General features: G+C 46.3%; 1 protein-coding gene across 2 annotated transcripts in view; it reads right to left on the bottom strand.

Moving 5' to 3' along the window:
- Positions 1-24,404, bottom strand: part of FHL2 (four and a half LIM domains 2) — a 79,209-nt gene that overhangs the window by 18,110 nt on the left and 36,695 nt on the right. The window contains exons 1-2 of one of the 2 annotated variants that reach the window (XM_003922780.4): positions 23,933-23,994; positions 10,620-10,799 (exon numbers count right to left, since the gene is read on the bottom strand). In XM_003922780.4, the coding sequence (XP_003922829.1) occupies positions 10,620-10,775 (156 nt within the window). In that variant the 5' untranslated portion in view covers positions 10,776-10,799; positions 23,933-23,994. Of the gene's footprint in view, positions 1-10,619; positions 10,800-23,932; positions 23,995-24,404 lie in introns of those variants that run through there. The other variant, XM_003922781.4, reaches the window with a different exon arrangement.

Here is a 24,404-nt window from a genome sequence, read left to right as displayed (position 1 = left end):
TGTGCTTTATTGGTTATTTTGACAAATGAAATTGCGTAAAAATTGCTTTGATTTGAGTTGATGTCTACACATGCAAACTCCTGATAAACAGCAAAGCCCACAGTCCACAGGACATCATCATCATTCGGGAGTAGGCATGGTCTCCATTCTTTCCATGCACACGCCTCAGCTTCAAAAAGACATCTGTTACACTAGTGATGACCACCATGATCCCGTCTGTGAGCTCCAGGCATGGCACAGCCCCGCAAGGTAAATGTTATTACTAAAGGTCAGAGAAGTTCTGTAACTTGCCCAGTCACATACCTGGCACAGAGCTAAGCCAGGCTTCGAGCTCAAGTCCTCCTGATGCAGAAGCTATTTCCACTGAACCAGCCCAGGCAAAATCCTGGCTGGGTCTGTGTGACTCTTTGCTTTCAAAACACGTAGCTTTGAGGAGATGTGTGTGTGTCCATTAAAAAAAATCCAGAAACAACCAAACTCTCGGAACTTTTGAGAATGTATTTTGTACCTAAATAAATGTGGCTCAGCATTGCCTTTGTTTAGACTTCAAACAAAATTGAACAAACCATTAGAACCCCTATCCACCCAAAACAGTAATCAGCCTAATTTAAGAAGAGATGGAGATGTTAATCATATTATCGCTGTTAGAATGCTGACTGTGGAAGAAATGTGTTAAGAATAAATTTTCTATGGAAAACAGTATGGTAGTTCTCAAATATTAAAAGTAGAATTACCATATGACTTGACTCAGCAATTCTACTTTTAGATATACACCCAAAAGAATTGAAAGTGAGGTCTCAAAGAGACATTTGTACACATTTATCGAAGAATTATTTACCGTAGCTGAAAGGTAGGAACAAGCCAGGCGTCCATCCACAGTTTAAGGAGTAAACAAAACGTGTTCTATGCATGCAATGGAATTGTATTCAGCCTTAGAAAGGAAAAGAATTCTGACTCACGCTACAACATGGATGAATCTTGAGGACAAGATGCTTTGTGAAATGACAAATCGGTCACAAAAGGACAAACACTGCATGACTTCACATATGTGAGATACTTAGGGAAGTCACATTCATGAAGACAGAAAGTAGAAGAGTGGCTGCCAGGGGCTGGGATGAGAGGGGAATGGGAGTGAGCGTTTAACCCATTCATGCCCCAGGATGCAGTTTTTCGAATTTTTGCAATCAGACCTTGGCGGCGACCTTGAGCAGTAGGATATACATAACTCCCACATGCTTAGCATTCCAATAATGGAGTATCAGGCATAAATGGGTTTGATGGGGACAATATTTCAGTTTTGCAACAAGCAAAAGCTCTGGGGATTGGTTACATAGCAATCTGAATGCACTTACTACTCAACAGTACACTTAACAGTGGTTAAGATGATAATTGTGATGTTCTGTGTATTTTGCCAGAATTAAAAGAATAAAAAAGTACGTTTTGGCCAGGCAGGGTGGCTCACTCCTGTAATCTCGGCACTTTGGGAGGCTGAGGCATGTGGATCACCTGAGGTCATAAGTTCAAGACCAGCCTGGACAACATGCTGAAAGCCCGTCTCTACTAAAAAAAAACCAAAAAGTAGCCGGGAGTGGTAGTGCACGCCTATAATCCCAGCTACTCAGGAGGCTGAGGCAGGAGAATCACTTGAACCCAGGAGTTGGAGGGCAGAGGCTGCAGTGAGCCAAGATCATGCCATTACACTCCAGCGTGAGTGACAAGAGTGAAACTCTGTCTCAAAAAAAAGGGTCCGTTTCCACCTTTCCAGAACTTATCTTTGTCCCCCTGTGCAGGCGAGCCACGTCATAGAGGACTGCTCGTTTGGGGAAAAGCTACAGAATGTTTTCCATGACTCACGAGTCACCGATCAGCTGAGATAAGAGACCCGAGGAGCAGGCGCAGGGAGAGGCGAGGAGATCCTTGGCCTCCCTCTGTGAAGATGGTGACTGCCACACGTCAGGTACCCTGCCCAGAGAGCAGCCATTGCACACAGTGGGGCGGCAAGTTATCAGTGACAAAGGAAGCAAAGGAGATACAGTTTCTAGGAAATGTGCCTTTTGGGGCTGACCTTCAAGAAAAACTGAGGGAGAAAACTCCAAGGTCAACAACATGAGAGCGAAGCCACCAGATGTCACCACAGCCCGTGCTCTGATCACTGAGTCTCCAGACAGAGGAAAGAGTGCCTGCACAGACATGGGAAACCTGGCTAAGACATGCGCACGGATCCAAGGCACTGCAGAATTCCATTTTCCTACGGTTAATATTTATGTCACAAAAATGCAATAGCTACAGTTTAAGACTGATTGATTGACAGAGACATGTGACGCTTGAAATTGTCCCTCTAAATATGGATACTGTCCACATGTTGCTGGACTAAGCATCCAGCCAAGACTTGGAGACCTTCCACAGGCCCAGCTGGTCCCTTCCACCTGCCCTCTCGGATCCCACCTCACAAAGTGCAGGCTGTGTTCTCCCAGGACAATCTGCTCTGCTATATTCCCTGGGAACCACTTTGCCTTTGGCTCCTGCCAGAAGCTGCCCTTTCCCTTCAAGGCTGGTGTAGAGTGGACACCTGAAAGTGCTCCCCATCCCAATCGGGTTGGGACATGCAGAGATCCAGGTTTTGTCGTAACAAACAGGAGACAGAGTGCCTTCCACAAAGCACCTTTTCCTGCCCAGGGCTGCGTTATCTCGGCATCATTCCCTGGGGCCGTCTGCACTTAACTGCACAATGTTTCTCTTAGCTACCTCTATGAATTGCACACACACGCATTCCTGAGTGAATACGCATGCAGCAGTTCCTAATTCTAAAACCTACAGGAAACTCTTTTCCCCGAAGGTAAATATTAACCTATGCTCACATTCTTAAGTTTTGCGGTGCACAATAACTGAAAATACTCCATAAACAAGCTTGCATCACTGTTGTTGGTGGGTCCTCAGTAGGAACAGAACTGGCCCACCTCCCTGCTGCAATACAGGGTGATGGACTTCCTGGGCCAGCAATACCTGAACACCTGCCGTATGCAAACAGGATGGGAGAGCCTGGGGTCCCACAGTCCACATCTCTTGTACCACTGTGGGCCAAGTGCCCCTCTGGAATCCCGGGAGCACATGATTAAATTGCTCAGGTATTTCATCCTAGGGGTTCAATTCAAGGGCCCAAAGGCCAGACTGACTAAACTTAAATCCTGGCTCTGCCCTATGCCAGCTACATCACCATGGGCAAGTAACTGAACCTCTCTCACTAGATTTCTGACCTGTACAGCAGGAATAATATACACTGCATATTGTGACAAGCATGTATAATAGTTGCTGTTGTGTATTGCAATTGCTCAATGGATGTTAGTATAAGCCATTATTTAGATCACAGCTAATAATGAGAAGAGTTGCCTCAATGTGTCACTTGCTGAACCTACATTTCCTTATGAAGACAGTCCTATCGATTAGAATTGCTACCATCTTAAAGTGACACATTGGTAACTCTACCACTCTACTTTTGCATATGCTGTTTTTCCTTTTCTCAGCCCTTTTAAATCTAAAATTCTTATTCTTAATTCTTCGTAACTATTTGGAGCCATGCAATAACTCTATGAAATAAGGTTTTATTCTTCTAGATGAGCCAATTCAATGTAATGACACCAAAAAGCTGTTTTCTTCCACGTTCCCACTGCCCTTCCACCTGAAATGATCCACAGAACTAAACTGTGCTCCTGTTTTCTCACCTGGCACGTCAGCGCCTTTGCAAGTTGACCCCAACTCACTTTCCAACCTGACCCTCTGCTCTGGTCCCATCTTCCTCATCTCCATGCCTTTGACCATACTCTGTCCCTAGCCTTGAAATGCCCTTTCCCTCCTCCCCAAAAGGCCATATCCCTCCTGGCTGCAAGGCCTAGCTCAAATCTCATCTGTTCTACAAAGCTTCCTCGGCCAGGGCAATGCTGGCTGCAGAGAAGCCATGTGCTACGCTGACTACCTAGTTGTAAGCCTCTTTGCAAATCCTATTTGGAAAACTCATAGGTAACTCATTATGTCATGGGGATTCGTTGTCACTCTCTGAATGGGGCTCCCCGTTTGTGTTCTCTTTAGAAGTCTGAGTCAAGTTAATAAGTTCACGTCACTGCTTCCTCCTGGGCTCACTTCTTAAGAAAGTTCACAATAAGGAGGAAGTGAGGAAAGACTTTAATGGTAAGAGGAAGGTAACTCAATACCGCTCACTTTGATTTTTTTAGAGATCTTGGCCAACATGGCAGTCTCTAAGTCTCAGCAGGAGGGAAGATTTTACTCACACGATTCCCTGGAGCTTAGAGGTGGACTGGAAAATGCCACCAAAAGGCCTAGAAGCAAGATGATCATTGATTAGACCCAGGTGCCCGAGCCTATGCTTCCTACCCCACTCTGAATCCTTACTTGTGAAGACCTAGTGCCAAGTGACCCTTTCTTTTCTTCTATCTGTTCTGTGTCTATCTATATCTATCTGTTTAGAGACAGGAGTCTTGCTATATTGCCCAGGCTGGTCTCCAACTCTTGGCCTCAAGTGATCCTTCTGCCTCAGCCTCCCAAAGCGCTGGGATTACAGGCATGAACCACCATGCCCGGCTCAAATGACCCTTTTCAAACAGAAAAGGTCCAAACTGATTTTTAGTTTCAGTTATTAGCACCATGCCAGTCTTGTCTAGCTTAATTTTGCTATTTCCTTAGCACTCCATTGTGAACAGCAAAAGTGAGCGTAACAGAGACAGCAGTTAGACGCTGAGAGGCAGCAGGGTAAGAAATACGGACACCCTGACAGGCTTACTCAAGAACTTTAAGATGGAAATATCTGGTTTTAAATTCCCCTAGAGAGAAATTGAAAACAAAAAGAAGGAAAAAAAAAGTCATACTTCCCAGGAAAAAACACCAAGGCTAATCTTGTGCACACATAAATGTCATACATTGCAGTGAAACGTTGATAAACATGCAAGATTAGGCCCACACACTTCCTTTCTCGTTTGATATTTTTCCATTTCAGAAACATTCCTAACATGGGCTGTCCTTGTTGCTTGGTTTCAAATGTGTCCTTTTTGAAATTTTGGCTGAGCCTTAGTGGCAAGTGGCCTGGAGGGAGCCCTGGACCCCTCAGCTCATGGAAGGTAGCTCTGGGTGGCAGGTCACCCAGACTGAAGCAGCTGGCTCTCATCCTCCCTCCTTCACACCCCAATCCACCTGGGCTGAGACCAAACATTCTTCAAATCCACACAGTTTCACTTCAGAAATGGACTCTTGTGTCATCCATGCTCAGCATTATGAAAAGATATTCTATGCTTTCAGCTCATCAGGCTTCCAACTGCACATTCTTGCAAATCCTTACAAATGAAGATGTGGAAAAATGAACAGCAGCAGAAATGACAGCTCTGTATTGGCCCTTCATAGGTGTTCCCTAGACGTTAACTCACTCAGTTCCTGACAGTCCCTTGAGCTAGGAACCCCAGTTTATAGATGTGGAAACAGAGACATGGATGGCAGGCCTTGCCCCTGGTGCAGCTCGTTGAAGGTGGAACCAGGCAGATTTGGCTCCGGTGTCCGGCCGTGGTGCATGCGGCGTCACTGCTGGGCGCTGTGCACTCTGCTGCTGTGCCTTGTGGCTGAACTTTTGGCTTCATGTGCTGACAGGTCCTTCTTATGGACTTCATCCAGACAGCTTTGCTCCTGATCCTAGGACCCTGCTTGATTAAATTCCCTTCAGAAACAGACTTTTGTCTTGTAGGAGGAAATCCGAATAAATACACGTTTTAAATGCATGTTACAAACTCTGTGAACAAATTCGACATGGAAGATTTAAAAAGGTAATTTGCGCATTGAGAACTTACAAACCACCCCAATAAATAAAAAAGCACCAGGTTGGCAGGCTGGATTGTGAGAATGTGACTGGAGTAGGTGCTCTTCCCAGAAAAAGGTCTAGAAAGACCAGCGGGAGAGACCTGTCACACCACGGACAGAAGGAGGGATTTTTCAGACCTGACCTTACACCTTTCACTAGCCTTGGTCAGAAACCTTCCAAAATATACCAGGGGCATCTAGATTTAACCTGAATGTGTGCCTTCGTCTCCTATTTCAGAGCCCCACCAGATTGCTTTCTGCCAAAATACCAATGAACTTTTCTGTCCATTACCAAACATTAACGGACACTTTTACAGCATGATGGGTAAACTTGTGCCAATTTGATCATCGCTTCAATGTTTCCTATTTAATTAACTACAAAAGCTGGAAAGAAAGTTTGAGAAATAACTTAAGCCTCAATTCTGCAGTGTAATCATCACCATCGAAAGGGGCCCGGGAGAAGAGTAAGGGCCTTTGACTGAAAGTCACTTGATAGAGGCCATGTGGTCACCACCTCTTACTCTTAAGAACTGACCACAGCTGGCCCAAGAGTTGCATAGACAGGGCCCTCCCTGAGGCTGCAGGTGGCAGGCAGAATTGCATGCTGGGTGAGGACCCGCTGGGTCTGGGCTCAAATTGTATCTCGGCTACTTCCTAATTCCGTTAACCCTGGGCAAGATCCTCGTCCTCTCTAGGCCTCAGCAGCTTCACCATAAAATGGAATGAAAAGAGTTCCTACCTAAAGAGTGTTAGGAGGAATTTAGATCATGCAGTTTAGGCATTTACAATATGCCTGGAACAAGTCATCATGTGACACACAGTGGTTCCAATGACTACCACTGGAAATGAAACCCTGAATGCTAGTTTTTGATCTGCAGATCTTTTGTTTTTGTTTATTTTTTTTTTTTTCTCTTTGTAGCACCCTCTAAACATAAGGGTAGGTGTGGCAGCCTGTTCAATTTCATGGGATTGCTGGCAGAGCCATGAACATTCAAAATCTGAGTTAGGTGTGTTGCCCAGGGCTGAAAATCACCAATTTGTTAAATGCGCAGTATTAATAACCATCTCTGGAGTTACTGGTTAGCCTATCTTTTCTTTTTTAAGATGGAGTCTTGCTCTGTCACCCAGGCTGGAATGCAGTGGTGTGATCTCAGCTCACTGTAACCTCTGCTTCCCAAGTTCAAGTGATTCTCCTACCTCAGCCTCCTATGTAGCTGAGATAACAGGTATGAGCCACCACGCCCCGCTAATTTTTATATTTCTAGTAAAGACAGGGTTTCACCATGTTGGCCAGGCTGGTCTCAAACTCCTGACCTCAGATGATCCACCCGCCTCGGCCTCCCAAAGTGCTGGGATTACAGACATGAGCCGCTTGCATTTTTAAAATCCCATAAATACCTGATTGCTTCATTCATTCATTAAAAAAACATTGGTTGAGCTGGAACTATGTGTCTAATGTCACGAAAAGTGCTGAAGATACAAAGATAAATAAGATGCAGGCTGGTCTCCAACTCCCTGGCCTCAAGTGATCCACCCACCTCAGCCTCGAGTGATCCACCCGCCTCGGCTTCCCAAAGTGCTAGAATTACAGGCATAAGCCACCATGCCCAGCCTTATTTTTTCTTTAGTTTGTTGAATTTTTGGAGGTTAGAATGTAGTTAGATTCCCCCCAAAAATCTGTAATCAGTCTACAAAAATATTTTGTTGATATTAACAGGTGTCCAGGAAAACATTCAGGAAGAGTATAATATCAGATAAAATTGTATTAGTATGCCTGCTCTCCACTGTTAGTTACACTGGCCATACAAATCAATAATCTTTACCCTTTGAGATCACAGCATTTTCCCAGAGTGACTTCACAGAAATAAAGATTACAGTTCAGTGACTACACAGAGAGGACATTCAACCTGTAGAACAGGCTCTGACGTCTTGTCTGTCTCCTATAAGTTGGTCAGGACTCTCAAAATTAGCCTAACTCTCACAGGCATGCCAGCATTGAAAATTTCCACACATGAACGCGTCCTTCAGAGAGAAGCAGCTGACGCCCGTGGTGGCTGTGCTATTTTAAGAGAAGAGACTGGCCACCAGACCTAAAAGCACAGTTCCTCTATCAGGTATCTCCCCACCTGCCAGGATTGTAGGCTTTACTTCCAGAAAAAATGGGAAGTTTTTCTGTCATTGCTTCCACTACAAACCCAACTATCTGATTATTTTTGAAGGTCAAGAAAATCACGCCTAAAGCATCAAAAGCCCTGAATGCCAAGGTCTTGCTTCAAATCAGTGTCTCTTTTTGTTCCAAAATGTAGACCATCACACAGTGTAATCCCACGTATCTCTAAACATTAATCCGGGTTGAAAAGTTCAGTTTGATTCCCTCCTGGCATGACAGCAGCCTTGATTATTTTGGCTCCACTTGGGAGACTCTTGTTTATTTGCTCATAAAACACGTGTGGAAGGATGACTGGTTTTTTAAGGGTTTTTTTCCACTAAATCACTGGAGAAATGGCAAATGATATTTGTTTTGTTTTTATTTCAGCCACTGATCAGGGATGATTAGCCCCAAATATCCAAAATCTGTCACTGAAAGAGTTACTTTTTGCCAGATGGTATCTGAACCTCTCACCTACCTAAGCATTTCTTTCTTTTCCAGGTAAAGCTTTTATGAAATAATTGTATTTTTCTCTGGCTATCTAGTTCTTCCTCAAACTGGACATTTTTATTGATGTTTCCAAAATGCAAAGCAACAAAGAGAGAGGGTGAAGCTTCTGAAAGGTGCGTGGAAGGGATGTGTCACAAAAAGAATAAGGAAGCAGTGAGCAGAAAGGTGGCAGTCTGGAGCTCACCCTGTCAGCTGCTAGTAGAGAGTGAGGGCTTGTATCTACATATTAGAGCCATCTTATGAAGCAGATCCCCCATTTTTTTTTTTTGAGACAGAGTCTCACTCTGTCTCTCAGGCTGGAGTGCAGTGGCATGATCTCGGCTCATTGCAACCTCTGCCTCACAGGTTCAAGTGGTTCTCATGCCTCAGCCTCCCAAGTAGCTGGGATTACAGATATGCACCACTACACCCAGCTAATTTTTGTATTTTCGGTAAAGACAGGGTTGTGCCATGTTGGCCAGGCTAGTCTTGTACTCCTGGCCTCAAGTGATCCACCCACTTTGGCCTCCCAAAGTGCTGGGATTACAAGCATTGAGCCTATGCGCCTGGCCTGCTTCTCCCCATTTTGTAGGTGTGGAACAGTGCACGGAAGGTTCAAGTAACTGACCCAAGGCCACACAGCAAATGAGACACAGAGCCCGAGCTGGAACTGGGCGGGCTGGTGGCTGAGCTCTCCTGCTTGGCCTGTTAAATACATGAAAAGGGACTGAGAAAGTTCACCAGGTACAGTGAGACATGCAGCAGGCAGAAGGGACAGAGGAAGACATGCAACTTTTAGAATAGCCAGATCAGCTATTTTTGCTCATGGTATTTCAAAGGTGTGGCACAATACCACTACTGAGTTTCGTTTCTTTCACATTCAGCACAGCATCTGCCCTGACGCCTACAGACACAGGACTGCTGCACGGTTTCAGGGGCCGGTGCTGTACATCTTTTGCCTCTGCTCAGGGCAGAGGTCTCTTTCGCCACAAGATGGAAACCATCCCTCAACTGTCACTAAATCCCTAGGAACAGAAAGTGATAGTGCAGACTTCTGATTCCTATCTTTCCTAAGAATGATGTGATCAGAGAGAGAAAGAGAAGGAACACATGTTGGATGTGCTAGAATGATCCAACGGCAGGCGTAGCCTAAGTCAATCAGTCGGCAGCAGTATGCTGATATTAACAACTAGAGAGGAGAGCGGCAAAAATCCCCACAGAGCACAAAGCAACAAGAGTAGAAAAGAGATAGGAAAACGCCATGAACTGACTTGGTGCCCATTCAGTTGGGAATCCCAAAGGAACCTCATTTTGTACCCAGTTCCTGGCCAAATCACTCATGATGACAGCCACATGAGGGGTTTCTCTGGCCTGTTTTAGCAACTGTTAGCAGGTAAAGGGATCGGAGAGCTCAGAGCTATGGATGGGCTCCCAGCCTGTCCTTCAGCGGCCCAGGATGAAAGAAGGGTCTGCTGAGAAGTGCAGGTCAGGGTTCACCACCCTTAACCGTGGGGCACAAGTGACCAGTGGCCTCTGCTGAACCACGCTGTGCCATCCCGCTGTTCCGTGTGGTGAACACGTTCCCCACTGGAAGGAAACAATACCAATCCTGTCCTTCTCTCATTAAAGGAAAAGAGCCCACAATCCTCCAAGGACTTTGTGCTTCTACGTGCCCATTTATCTAGGAACCAACTCTCGTTCTCTAATGTACACATTCATTCATCAAATATTGACTGAGCACAGCACCGCGTTCCTCACCGCGGGGCAAACCGACAGGAGAAAGAGAGCACCGCCCTTAAGAAAGGTCCAGTACTGGTAGGCAGGTGGGTGGTTAGATAAGGGCACTAATAACTAGAATACAGAAAGTGTTCTTAAGACACTAAGCACAGAAGTCCTGGCAAGGCCCTCACTCGGTGCTTGTGGACACAGATCACCCAGGGTAGAGGGAAGGGAAGAGGGAAGAGGGTAGAGGGAAGAAGCTCCGAAAGGATATGTGCAGGGTCCACACCCATGGGAGAGGGCTCAACAGACAGATTTCGATGGTGGATCAGGGCTTCAGCACAAACCACAGAGAAGCCCGGGTTTCTTGGGGGAGCACCGGGGACCCGCAGAGGCCGGAAGTAGCTACCTTGCAGTCACAGCCGATGGGCTTCCCACACTCCTCGCAGGTGTTGGCGTATTGGGTCTCGAAACATGCCACGCAGTAGGGATTGTCCTCCCGCAGGATGTACTTCTTGCCAAAGAGAGATTCGTTGCAATGGTGGCAGTCAAAGCGCTCGGTCATTTTGACCCTTGGCTTTTCAGCAACCTATCAAAAAGAAGAGAAAATCCAGGTCCCATTGAGCACTCTCTGAAGCGGGTGCACGCAAAGGCATTAACAGTCCTGCCCTCTGTCATTTTAGCTGAAATGTGACTAATTCCTCCGGGTGAATAATTAAAACTCACCCTTTAAAAGGTCATAATTTTCAGTGACCACACCCCCATTTATTTTTAATTAGCTGGGGTAGTTTTGTGTTTGAATGCATTCCACTTCTTTTTTTTTTCTTGTTCTTTTGCCCAGGCTGGAGTGCAATGGCACAATGTCAGCTCACTGCAACCTTTGCCTCCTGGGTTCAAGCCATTCTCTTGCCTCAGCCTCCTGAGTAGTTGAGATTACAGGTGCACACCACCATGCCCAGATAATTTTTGTATTTTTAGTAGAGACAGCGTTTCACCATGTTGGTCATACTGGTCTCAAACTCCTGACCTCAGGTGATCCGCCTGCCTGCCTCGGCCTCCCAAAGTGCTGGGATTACAGGCATAGCCACTGCACCCAGCCACATTCCATTTCTTGAAAAGCACAAATTATTTTTGACTGTGTCAGAAAAAGCTATCTCAGTTTTAAATACAGGTAAGAGCTGGTGCTGGAGCCCCCATCCTGTCTAGCTGTGACCCGGTCTTGCATCTTCCCCTTCTCCCTGCCCCCAAAATAGAAAGGCAGGCATAGAAATAATATGTCCATTGCTATAAAAAGATTTTCCATGAGCTCCTCTTTATGATTCATGATTTGCATAGGAAGAAACCACAGTGGCAAAAGGGAGGGAGATCTGACTTGGGAAACCTGAGATTAGATCCTATGAGGGTACTCTTACCTTGGCCTCGGTATTGCATTGGGAAGTGCGATCTGACCTTGCACAAGAAAAACTGCCAAAGTCCCTGAGGATGATAATCATTGCTCCCTGTGGGAAAGATTACCCTGCAGCTGCCCAGGTACCCTGAGAGCTGGATAAAGGGAAATGCTCACTTCCCAGAGCAACGACATCAAACACTTAGAAATGCAGTGGCTGCAGTTAATGGCTCTCTGGGCAACAGGAAAGAGCTCTTCCAATAGGAACAAGACACTGGTGAGGTTGCAGAGAAAAGGGAACACTTACACACTGTGGGTGGGGATGTAAATCAGTTCAACCATTGTGGAAAGCAGTACGGCGATTCCTCAAAGAGCTAAAAACAGAACTACCATTTGACCTGGCAATCCCATTTATAGAAATACAAATCATTTTACCATGAAGACAGATGTACATGAATGTTCATTGCAGCACTCTTCACAATACGGAAGACATGGAATCAACCTAAATGCCCATCAATGACAGATTGGAGAAAGAAAATGTGCTACATATACACCATGGAATACTATATGCAGTCACGAAAAAGAATGAGAGCATGTCCTTTGCAGGAACATGGATGGAGCTGGAGGCCATTATCCTTAGCAAACTAATGCAGGAACAGAAAACCAAATACTGCATGTTCTCACTTGGAAGTGGGGGCTAAATGATGAGAATACATGGACACAAAGAGGGGAACAGACACGGGTCTACTTGAGCAGAGAGGGAGGATGGGAGAGAGAGGGCCAAAAAAGATAACAATTGGGTACTGGGCTTAATACCTGGGTGATGAAATAATACGTATAACAAACCCCTGTGACACGAGTTTACCTGTATAACAAACTACCCAGGTACCCTGAACCTAAAATAAGAGTTTAAAAAAATGCAACTCCACGCCCAGCACATGGCATTTTTCTAGGATGAATACATGGCATGCATGAGCAGTAAGGGACGGGCCCCTCCTCTATGACCGTTCCTATAAAATCATGTTAGAACGATCCTGGAGAGAAAAAGCCTACCGCAGGAATAGCTGCGGTGGAGAAAAGTCCGTAGGGCATTAAAAACACAGACAATTTTCTTCAGGAATAAACGGAAATATTCCATTGGCTAAAAGTGGAAAGTTTTCTCTGTTGTTAAATAGGCACACTGGGCTGGGCGTGGTCATTCATGCCTGTAATCTTAGCACTTTGGGAGGCCAAGAAGGGTGGATCACCTCAGGTCAGGAGTACAAAACCAGCCTGGCCAACATGGTGACACCCCATCTGTACTAAAAATACAAAAGAAAAATAAATGAGCCAGGCGTGGTGGCACAAGTCTGTAGTCCCAGCTAGGTGGGAGGGTGAGGCAGGAGAATCACTTGAACCCAGAAGGTGGAGGTTGTAGTGAGCTGAGATTGCACCACCACACTCCAGCCTGGGCAACAGAGCAAGACTCTGTCTCTGAAAAAGAAAATAGGTACACTGGTTGGCTATGTAACTCTCAGCAAGGTTTCCCAGACTCTAAGAAAACTTGATTCAATTTGCAGTTTTCAAACGATAGGAGAGTGAAATCCCAGAATCAGACCTTCTGATGCAAATAAAATACTGTTGCCTGGTTTACTGTTATAGTAAATTTGATAGTGTTTATTATTTTTGTACTATTGAGTATACATGGTCCTGACAACTGTAAGCAAAGAAAGGATCATCTTTCAAGTAACCATTCTTGGATATTTCTGTGTTTACAGAATAATTCTTTTTCAAGAGCAATGAATACCCAGCTGGACACATGTGGCAAGATCCGACCTTCTAAATCACTCTTCCTGGAGTTAAAGAAAACATTGTCTGGACATTCTTGTGATAACATCGCAAGATGAGGCTCTTGAGCACTTATTCTGAAACCCAACATATAAATATTCTTTGTACTGAGGCCTCTCTGATTGCAGCAGCCGTGCTGGCATAAGATTCAATGCTTTCCTGTAATTGTTCAGTTATTGGGGCCTTGAAAGTGGCTGTCATTTATTTCATCGCAATTGAGATCTGTTTTTCCAACATATATATTTTTTCAATAAAGGGTGCCATTTAGCTGTGGGACAAGAGGCTCACTGCTCATTCTGCACCCACAAACGTAAGAATAATAATTTGGGAATTTGAAATAAGAACCATGAAAGGACAGAAAACAATGAATTGTGGAATTGTAAAAGCTGGAAACAAATCCCCAGATTATCTATGACAACTTCCTCATTCTATGGATGGAAAAACTGAAACCCAGGCAAATTTATGAAAAAGAGGGTCCACTGAGCTTTCTCAAATAGCCATCTGACTTAGAGAAAATGAACGCCCAATCTAACTCAAAAGGCCGTCTGTGTGGGTCAGGACAAGCACCAGCCCAGCTGGGGAAGGGAGACGGTCTACACTCTCTGTCAATCTCAGCAGAGCTCCATTTCTGTTGGCAGCTGGTGAAAGGGGTACATCTGTTTTCCTCCGAGGTAAGAATCATGATCATGATACTCGTATACCTGGTATGTGTTTTCCACCTCCTCTGATTCTACAGGACCAGGACAGAAAAAAAAAAAATCTAAGGGAGTAAACTCTGAAAATAAGTAGGGTTCCACATTTGCTCAAAGTACAACTGAAATTATGAATGTCATCATGATGAATGTCATCATCAGTGATGTGATGAATGTGATACCAGGTCCCAGCTGGAACAGTAGCAGCTGCTATGTGCTCAGTGAGTCCACCTGGGAGGAGGCATTTGGCCCTGTGGTTCAGCTCCCAACTCTACAGAGCTATTTCTGAGAGTGGTGGATCCCTCTTCTACCGTGTTGCTCATCTTCTTTTTTTTTTTTTTTGAGACGGAGTTTCGCTCTTGTTACTCAGGCTGGAGTGCAATGGCGCGATCTCGGCTCACCGCAACCTCCGCCTCCTGGGTTCAGGCAATTCTCCTGCCTCAGCCTCCTGAGTAGCTGGGATTACAGGCACGCGCCACCATGCCCAGCTAATTTTTTGTATTTTTAGTAGAGACGGGGTTTCACCATGTTGACCAGGATGGTCTCGATCTCTTGACCTCATGATCCACCTGCCTCGGCCTCCCAAAGTGCAGGGTGCTCATCTTCTAATAACTCATTAGAGTTCTACAATCAACAGAGAGCATTTCTACTCAAACCAATAGGGCAGGGCATAAAATGAGCACCCGCTGCTACCTAGGAGCACAGCAGGACCCACCGTGCCAAAACAGGCCCCTGAAGGAATTCTATACAGTTACATACAGCACAAACTCCGAGCATCAGAATAACAGTCCATAAGCTAATAAGCAAGCTCAGAGTTTCCCTTCTATTACAATGTGTTTAAAAGTATGCCTATTGTCCTACATTAGAAATCTCCTATAACTTGCATTTTTTTTTTTTTTTTTTTTTTTGAGACGGAGTCTTGCTCTGTTGCCCACGCTGGAGTGCAGTGGCATGATCTCAGCTCACTGTAGCCTCCGCCTCCCGGGTTTCAGTGATTCTCCTAGCCTCCAGGGTAGCTAGGATTACAGGCAGGCACCACCACGCCCAGCTAATTTTTGAAATTTATTTTTTTTTTTTGAGACGGAGTTTCGCTCTTGTTACCCAGGTTGGAGTGCAATGGCCCGATCTCAGCTCACCGCAACCTCCGCCTCCTGGGTTCAAGCAATTCTCCTGCCTCAGCCTCCTGAGTAGCTGGGATTACAGGCATGTGCCACCATGCCCAGCTAATTTTTTTGTATCTTTAGTAGAGACAGGGTTTCACCATGTTGACCAGGATGGTCTCTATCTCTTGACCTAGTGATCCACCCGCCTCGGCCTCCCAAAGTGCTGGGATTACAGGCTTGAGCTACCGCGCCCGGCTGAAATTTTTTTTTAGTAGAGATGGAGTTTCACCATGTTGGCCAGGCTGGTCTCCAACTCCTGACCTTAAGTCATCTGCCCGCCTTGGCCTCTCAAAGTGCTAGGATTACAGGCACAAGCCACTTGCATTTTTTAAGTCCCATGATTACCTGACTGCTCATTCATTCATTGAAGAAACATTGGTTGAGCTGGAACTATGTATCTAATGCCATGAAAAGTGCTGAAGATGCAAAGATGAATAAGATGCAGGCCCCTCCCCTCAAGGAACTTGTTATCTAGTGAGGAAAAGAGATATATACCAAACAGATTGCCAAGCCCTGTACCCAAGGCATGCTGGAGGTGTACAGGTATGATGGGCACACAGAGGAGGAGCCCCTGAGAGAGTAGGCAGGTGTTACAGAGAAGACACTACCTGTGCTGGGAAAAGGTCAGGCAGGTGATATGGCAGGTTAAGTCAAGGGGTAGGGAGGTAAATCCAGAGAAATGACAGAGTAGGGTAGCCAGAGAGCCCAGGAAGATGAAAGACCCAGTCAACAGCCAGGGCAATGAGGGCCTGGGTACCTTGTTCATGAACTTGGATGTGCCTCGCAGGCAGCCGGGAGACAGACAGCCCAGTGAAAGTTTACTGCATGGAAGCCTGCCTTGACTATGGAAAACTGAGGGCAGTGACTCCTAAAAAATGTATCAGGGTATCAGAGTCCATTTCTGAATCATTTCTTCAAATAAAAATAAGACATCCTGGTTCCATAAAAACATATAAACCTAATTGTGTACAATCCACGTAGTCTCTCTGAACTCCACATCCTTCCACATCCACAGGTTACCAATAATTCCTACCCCTTAGCTGGTACACAGGAATGCTGAAAGCATCAGGCAACAGCTTACAGGGAGTTACCCAAATATAAGGCGCAACCCCTCCTTATTTCATTGAATCAAATTCCAAATCACAGTTTCCTGGAGTTCTTATTCCTCACCAAGCAAAATCCTTCCCTGATGTCATTCCCGCATCGGTCCTGAATAGCCAGGGTATTTGAAAAAGCTGGATCTTAGGGTACAGGCTTGACTCCAGGCCAAGGGAACTAAATCGGTGAGACAGGTGCTAGGTGCAGCTCGCAGGTCTGGGGATGGCCCAGAGAAGGCTTTGATCTCTGAGTCTCTCACCATCCCAGATTTGACCAGATATTAGAATAGGTTGGGTGTAGGGCCTCTTGCCTGTAGTCTCAGTACTTTGGGAGACTGAAGTAAGCATATCATTCGAGCCCAGGAGTTCAAGACCAGCCTGGGCAACATGGAGAAACCCCAACTCTACAAAAAGCACAAAAATTTTGCCAGGTGTGGTGGCAGGTGGCATGCACCGGTAGTCCCCGAAACTCAGGAGGCAGGGGTGGGAGGATACCTTGAGTCCAGGAGGTTGAGGCTATAGTGAGCCGTGATAGCACCACTGCTCTCCAACCTGGGCAACAGACACCATGTCTTAAAAAAATAATTTAAAAAAAGGAAAAGGAAAAGAAAGATGTAAGAATACAGGCTCAGGGGGCCAGGGAGCAACAATGCACAGCTACTACTAACAATTCACATTAATCTTAAAAGTTCACAAGTGGGCTGGGCACGGTGGCTCACACCTGTAATCGCAGCACTTTGGGAGGCCGAGGCAGGTGGATCACAAGGCCATGAGTTCGAGACCAGCCTGGCCAAAATAGTGAAACCCTGTCTCTACTAAAAACGCAAAATTAGCTGGGTGTGGTGGTGGGCGCCTGAAATCCCAGCTACTCGGGAGGCTGAGGCAGGCAATTGCTTGAACCCAGAGGCGGAGGTTGCCCCATTGTACTCCAGCCTGGACAAGAAGAGCAAAACTCTGTCTCAAAAAAAAAAAAAAAAAAAAAAAAGTTCACAAGCTTATCAATGTGATTCATTTTTAAATCTTCAGACTCAAACCTAAAACAAAGTATGGGCGGGAAAGATGTCAAAGCTGGAGGAACATAAAGTGAAAAAGAAAACAGAAAGAGTAAAGGGAAGAGGAGAGGGGTGGTGACAGGACATTGAAAGGAAGGGGGCGGGTACATGAAAGGAGGCAGAAGGGAGGCAAAGACCCTGCACACCAGGAAGCTCACTTCTTTTGAGACGGAGTGTCACTCTGTCACCCAGGCTGGAGTGCAGTGGCCCTATCTCAGCTTACTTCAACCTCCACTTCCCAGGTTCAAGCGATTCTCCTGTCTCAGCCTACCAAGTAGCTGGGATTACAGGCATGAGCCACCATGCTCGGCTAATTTTTTTTTTTTTTTTACACCAGAAAGATTTTAATCAAAGGAAGGGCTGCCAGCCTCCCTTGGCTTGCTAGGTCAGGCCTTCGAGTTCCAGGAGCCTGACTGATCCCTGCTAGCAAAGCCTGAAGAGGTCAGATTTGCAAAAGAAGTCTCCTTCAAGCATCCTTTTCAATGAACCCTTTATTGACTACTTACTTTGATCTGACCCCAAAGGGCCCATGTTCTTCTCCCCCTTAGAACCCCAAAGTGCTTCTCCCTATGAACCCTGCTGTAGGAGACTCATTTCCTAAGGAGAAATCTGTGAATGTCCAACACGTGCAGAAGCGGCTTTGGTATAAAGTCAGTTCCTGGATCTTTAGATGCCACCAGGGATCTGCATGGGACATTCAATTGCTTATCAGTAATCAATCAGAGCTTTCCAATCAGGAAAACTGTCTATGTGGGCTCTTTTAAAAAATATATTAGAAAAGTGCAACGTTTTCATGCAATCGCCCTGTCCTCTACCAACCATAAGCATTGGGAAGGGTGCCCACTACCTATTGCTGAGACCCCGCCAGCAGGGAACACACACAGGACCAGGGTCTTTCAGAATACTTGTGGAATGGATGAACAAATAAATGAATGGGTGGATGAATACAAACATGTCAGAGTACAAACATACAGGCGAAAATTAAGCATGAAAAATGAGGAACATATTATGTGAACAATCCACTCTGCATAGCAAACGCAATGTGTACTGTGCTTTGGCATATGGCATCACGAGCTTCCATCACTGCCCTCATCCCTCCTTCCAGATAAGCTGCTGCTTTCACAGTGGATAGAACTCTTCTTATTGTGTTTGGACTCCAATCCCATGTGAACACACAGCTGCACAGTCCAGGATGAGGCCCGGCCAGGTCAAGAAGCAAAAAGCCAGCTGGGAGTCATGCCAGCTTTGGGAAGAACACACAGATCCCCAACACAGGCTCCAGGTGTCAGCAGAAGGCGCTGATGTTCTACAGACATGCGGTGCCTAAATCACGGGACTCTCACACCTGGAAATGTGCTCTGAGAACACCCTGCACCATTTTGTTTTTCTATGGATGGGAGTATCTACACACAAAAACAGCTCACTCCCAACACTCTTCATTCATGTAGCTAAATGGTCTGTTTTAAATAGATATTCTGATGAAATGGAGAGGGCCATCAGGTCAAGGCAAGTTGCTGTTTTATAAACTAGAATAATGGATCAAGCCTTGGACTTCCTAAAGTGAGAGAATCACTTGAGCCCAAGAGTTCAAGGCTGCAGTGAGCTGCAGGGCTGCCACTATGCTCCAGCCTGGGCCATAGTGTAAGACCCAGTCTCTACAAAAGAAAAAAAAAAAAAAACTTGTATCAGTTGGAAATGGTGGTGTGTGCCTGCAGTCCTAACTACCTGGGAGGCTGAGGCAGCAGAACTGCTTGAGCCCAGGAGTGTGAGGCTATAATGAGTTATGATGGCACCTGTGAATAGCCACTACACTCCAACCTGAGCAACACAGTGCACCCTGTCTCGAAAAAAGGAAGGAAGGAAGGAAGGAAGGAAAGAAGGAGAAAGAGAGAGAAAGAGAAAGAGAGAAAGAAAGAGAAAAAGAAAGAAAAAGGTATATCTAGCATCCACTTGAAATCTATTTTAAATTGTTGGATTTTAAACAATCTTAGTTTATAAGATGTAAAACTGACTATGCTTCCTACCGTATAATATATTTACAGATTAATTTTATGAGCCTTTACTACATGCGTGTACAGGCAGGTGTCAGAGGTATATTGTAATTTACATAAACTGGTAACTTCCAGCTAAAAATAAAAATAAATAAATAAAAATCTTCATCTCTGGTAGTTCTGTGTGAGGCAATGCTTGAATAAGGTAAACTGCTGTCTTCTGAATTATTCTTTGAATATTGAATAAAAAAAAGAAATGGGAAAACAATAAATATCAAGTTTCTGATCTGAAGTCCATGACTACAAGAGAGTTACATGCGTTTTGATGTCCTTCAGCCTTTTGAACCCAGCAGACAAGAATGTGTTGAGTAACCACCGTTTCCCATGTACTCTGTGAGGTGAGATAAAACAGTCTATGAAGGAGTTCCAGTCTAGTTCCAGCTCCAAATAATTTTTTTTTTTTGAGATGGAGTCTCGCTCTGTCATCAGGCTGGAGTGCAGTGGTGTGGTCTCAGCTCTCTGCAACCTTCACCTCCTGGGTTCAAGTGATTCTCCTGCCTCAGCCTCCCAAGTAGGTGGAACCCCAGGCACACACCACCATGCTTAGCTAATTTTTGTATTTTTAGTAAAGATGGGGTTTCACCATGTTGGCCAGAATGGTCTTGATCTCTTGACCTTGTGATCTGCCCGCCTTGCCCTCCCAAAGTGCTGGGATTATAGGCGTGAGCCACCATGCCTGGCCTTAGTTCCAAATAATTTAAATCACCTTTAAGATCCCATTGTGTCATTTAATTCCAAAACATGTCAATTGCAGCAATGCAGGACAACCACAGATGCACAGGCTAGAATGGTGGGTGGCCTCACGCCCATCAATCATACCAGTGTGGGGACAGAGGGAGACCGCACCTTGCTTGCTATCGCTCCACCATGCCTTCCCTAAGTGAGTTCTGAACTCTTCTACACCTACAAAACGAAAACACCCACTCTCGCTCATGGCAAGGTTCTTCTCTCTCCTCCTAAGTGCCGCTCGCTGTTGACTCTTTTGGATATCTGAGGTGCCTATGACCCCCCACCCCCATGCTGGCCTTTCCCTTGACGTCCAGCAACTTCCGTGAATAACTGGCTGCCTCCTTCTCACTGCAGTCCTGCCACTCTGTGGGGTTCCTCTGGTGTACTGCAAGAGGACTCTGTCCCAAGAGGCTTGCACGCTTCCTTCTGCTTCATTCATTGACTGTTGGCTTCTTACTGGTTCCAAAAGTTGTATTAACCCAAACAGACAGGTCTATTTCCTTGTTGGCTAACAAGCTCCATATTTACATACTACAAGGACAATCTGTCATTACTTCTGTTTACCCATGAAAAGAAGGCCACTGCTTCTGCCACAGATGTCCCTCACCTCACTCAGGACCGTATGCCTGGAGGATCTTGAAGCTGCAGACAGAAACGGGGCAGTAAAGGCGTGAGTCATGAAGGCTGAGAACGAGTGTGAAGTCTGAGTTCACACCAGGTGTGACACCACCCATGAGCACTGGGTTGGACCTGGGAGACCAGATGCTGCTCCAGACCCCTCGTGACATCCCCATGCAGGAAGCATGTTTAACCGCAAGAGGAAAGCCAAGACTCCTAGGAGCAGAGTAGTGATCAAATCTTAAAAAAAGAGAGAATGACAGCTGGTAGGGAGAATTTTTAAGTAAATGTTACAAGAGAGCTATAGCAGTAGGTTTTCTAGAGAAATAGAACCAATAAGAGATATACATTGATTTATTGCAATGATATGGCTCATGCAATTACAAAGGTAAGAAAGTTCCAAGACCTGCAGTCAACAGGCTGGAGACCCAGGAAAGCCGATGGTGCAAGTTGCAGTCTGAAAACAGCAGACTCTATAGACCCAAGAAGAGCCAATGTTTCAGTCTGAGTCCAAAGGCAGAAAGGACAAAGTTCCCAGCTCAAGCAGTCCAGCTGGAGGAGTTCCCTCTTCCTCAGTCTTCCTGTTCTATTCAGGCCTTCAACTGTTTTGACAAGGCCCACTCACATTATGGAGAGCAACCTCCTTTATTCAGTCTACCCACTCAGATGTCCATCTCATCCAAAACACCCTCCCAGACACACCCAGAACACAGGACCAAATGTTTGGGCACCACATGGCCAGTCAAGCTGACACATGAAAGTAACCATCACAGGAGCTAAAACTGGAATCCACAATGCTGGATGACAGAGGAAATTCACTTGATTCACCCCAAAGTCAAAATGCCAGCCTAGTCTCCAGGAAGACTCAGTTCTCAGCCACCTGTGAAAGCATATGCATTTTGCTTTAGATGGTCATCTTGAGGAAGCGACCTCAGTATAATGCAACCTGAGATGAACACTTAATAAATGTGGCTTTGATAAAATTCTCATGATAAAACTACACAGAAGAACTCAACGTCTTATGTTTCCATTCACCCAAGCTCAAGGAACTTTGTGCCTCATGGCATCTGAGTCAGAGAACAGCTTACCAACTCAGACCCTATGCTGACGAAGGAGGCAGCCTGAGTCACAGAGACTGAGTAACTGGCCCTTGGCACAGGACAGGAATAAACTCCTCCTAATAGCCAGTCTAATTTTTTTTTTTTTTTGCAGTATTCTACTGGGTGTTTTTGACTGCAATTTAAATAGCTTTCAGTACTGGAAGTGGCTTAACAAGCAATCTTGGGTCAAAGTACACAGCATAAGACCTCATAGAAATATTCAAATGTTTTTTTAAAAAAAGAAATGTTCAAATGTTCCTCCCTTGGTGTGTTTAGTGGTTAGAACTCAAGTTGTTGAGTTAAGCCGCCTGGGATCAGATCTCAGAGCTACCATTTACAGGCTGAGAAACCCTGAGTTAAAGTTGCTTTGATCTTTGTTTTCAGTGTCTTTACCTGTAAAAATGAGGCTATCAAATATGTATACACTGTCTATGATGTGCAGCCTTTTAAACAACCCAGCCAAAAAGACAACAGCATTGTCCCCATTTCCCAGTGAAGACAACTTAAGTGACTTGGCCCACACTGCACAGGCTAAGGAACCCCAATGTGAATTCAGGCCGCCTAGATGCAGTCCCCAGCATCCTCTAGCCTACCGCATCTCCTTGTGGCTGTTCATGAGACGGTAAACTAAAATGAGGAGGAACCTACGTGCCCAGAACAGTTCCTGGTCTGTAGTATGCCCATCATTAGCCTTCATTGACGTGTGACAGCGTAAACGCATTTTAAACTATGGCAGGCTAATAAACACCATGGAAACACAATTCTATGCATTCACTGATGGTCTTCTAAATTGAGGGGTGATCCAAATTCAGTAACACCTGAAAAAAATTTATATAAATGCACAATAAAATGTTCTTTGAGTTTGGTTTTGTTAAAGTTTGATAGATTTTAATTGGTAGGAATTCCTGTACTTCTAAGACTTGCTGCAAATTTTTTTTTTTTTTTTTTGGTCTAAAACATCTTCAGGATAGTACAAAACCTCTTTTCTTTATTATTATAAGACACTCATTAGTAGAGTCAGCACCAAATATGTGAGATGTATTTGGAGTTGTGTTTTAAAGACAGTTCTCCTGATTCTAAGCCCAAATTGTGATTTATTATCTTCCAAAATATGTAGAAGGGAGTGCAGGCCTTAAGTTCAGCGCTAAGTTCACTACTGCCTGGAGGCCAGCTACACATTTCAGCTAACCGGGTTAGCCTAGTTCCACTGAAAACCCGATTGGGGATATGAAAGTAAATATGACTGATTCATTTAAAATCAGAAAAACACTCAATATTTTCTTCCCTCAATTTCTGGTAGGCTGAGTTATCACATAAGTGTGACTTAAGAAAAACTTAATCTTTTTCATTTAAAATAAGCCATTTTTAAAAAACCAAATGGTTCAGTTACTAAACGTCTACCCGAGTCAAGGAGCGAGGTCACTCTGCAAACTCCATTTATTCCTACTAAAGAAAAACAGCCCGGACACCCCCGCGCAGACCACCATGCCAGGACAACCCGCTCGGGAGTCGGGTCTGGAAGCAGGGGCACAGCGTCGCCTCCCTGCACCCGCGGCTTGGACCCGCGGCCAGCCTTTGCCCGGGCTCGCCCGGCCCCTGCCCGCATGGCGGTGCCCCACCTGGTGAGGAAGTGGACTGCAGTCCGCCTTCTGCGGATGGGTCGGTGGGCTCCTCTGAGCTCCAGCGCCCCCAGAGTCAACCCCCCCACACTGCTCCGCTCCCCTCTCCCCAAGGTCTTTCCACCCCCGACCCCCAGAGATCGGCGCCCCTCTCCCGGGTGTACCTCACAGCTCCGCTCCTTTCTCCCGGCTTCTCCGCGCACGGTTCGGCTCCCCTCTCCCCGTGGTCTCCCCGACCCCAGCTCTGCTCCCCTCTCCCCAGTCTCCCTAACTCCTGCTCTGCTCCCCTCTCGCCCGGTGTCGCACCGGGATTCGGCCCCCTCTTCCGAGCCCGGGTGGCTAAGCCCCTCGCCCTCCCTCCGGGGCGCGGGGGTTGGAGGTACTCACCGCGCCGCAGCGGGCCGGGAACTCCGGGCCGGGCGCGCGCGCGGGCGGCTGGTGACTGCAGCTCCGCGGCCGGCCGAGTGCAGCCCAGCGCGGCTCCCGCCCTCGAGAACCCCCGCCGTGTCATTTGACCATATAAGGAAACGCACGCCTCGGCTCGCTGGCACCGGGCGTGGGGCGCGGGGGACGGGCGCCCCCAGGCCTCGCGGTCGCCGGGCCCCCGCCCCGGGCTGCGGCGCTCCCGACCCGTCCCCTTTGTTCGCCAGGGCTCTTCCTTCGTGCCCTCCGGGTCCTTGGAGCACCGTGGTTATCGGGAGCGTCGCCTCGGGCGTGGGCTGTGGGGCGCGAGTCTCGGACGAGGCCGGGGCGCAGTGGCAGGGGCCTGCTCACGCCAGAACCTCTGCCTGCGCCCCGGGGCGGCGGGTAGTAGGGGGCCGGGGGTGGGGGCGCTCGCGAAGCCCGAGGAGGTGCGGGG

This window comes from Saimiri boliviensis, chromosome 1 (assembly GCF_048565385.1).
Source record: "Saimiri boliviensis isolate mSaiBol1 chromosome 1, mSaiBol1.pri, whole genome shotgun sequence".
NCBI classification, from domain to species: domain Eukaryota; kingdom Metazoa; phylum Chordata; class Mammalia; order Primates; family Cebidae; genus Saimiri; species Saimiri boliviensis.
The sequence above is the reverse complement of the archived record's forward strand: the minus strand, read 5'-3'. Positions and strand labels throughout refer to the sequence as shown.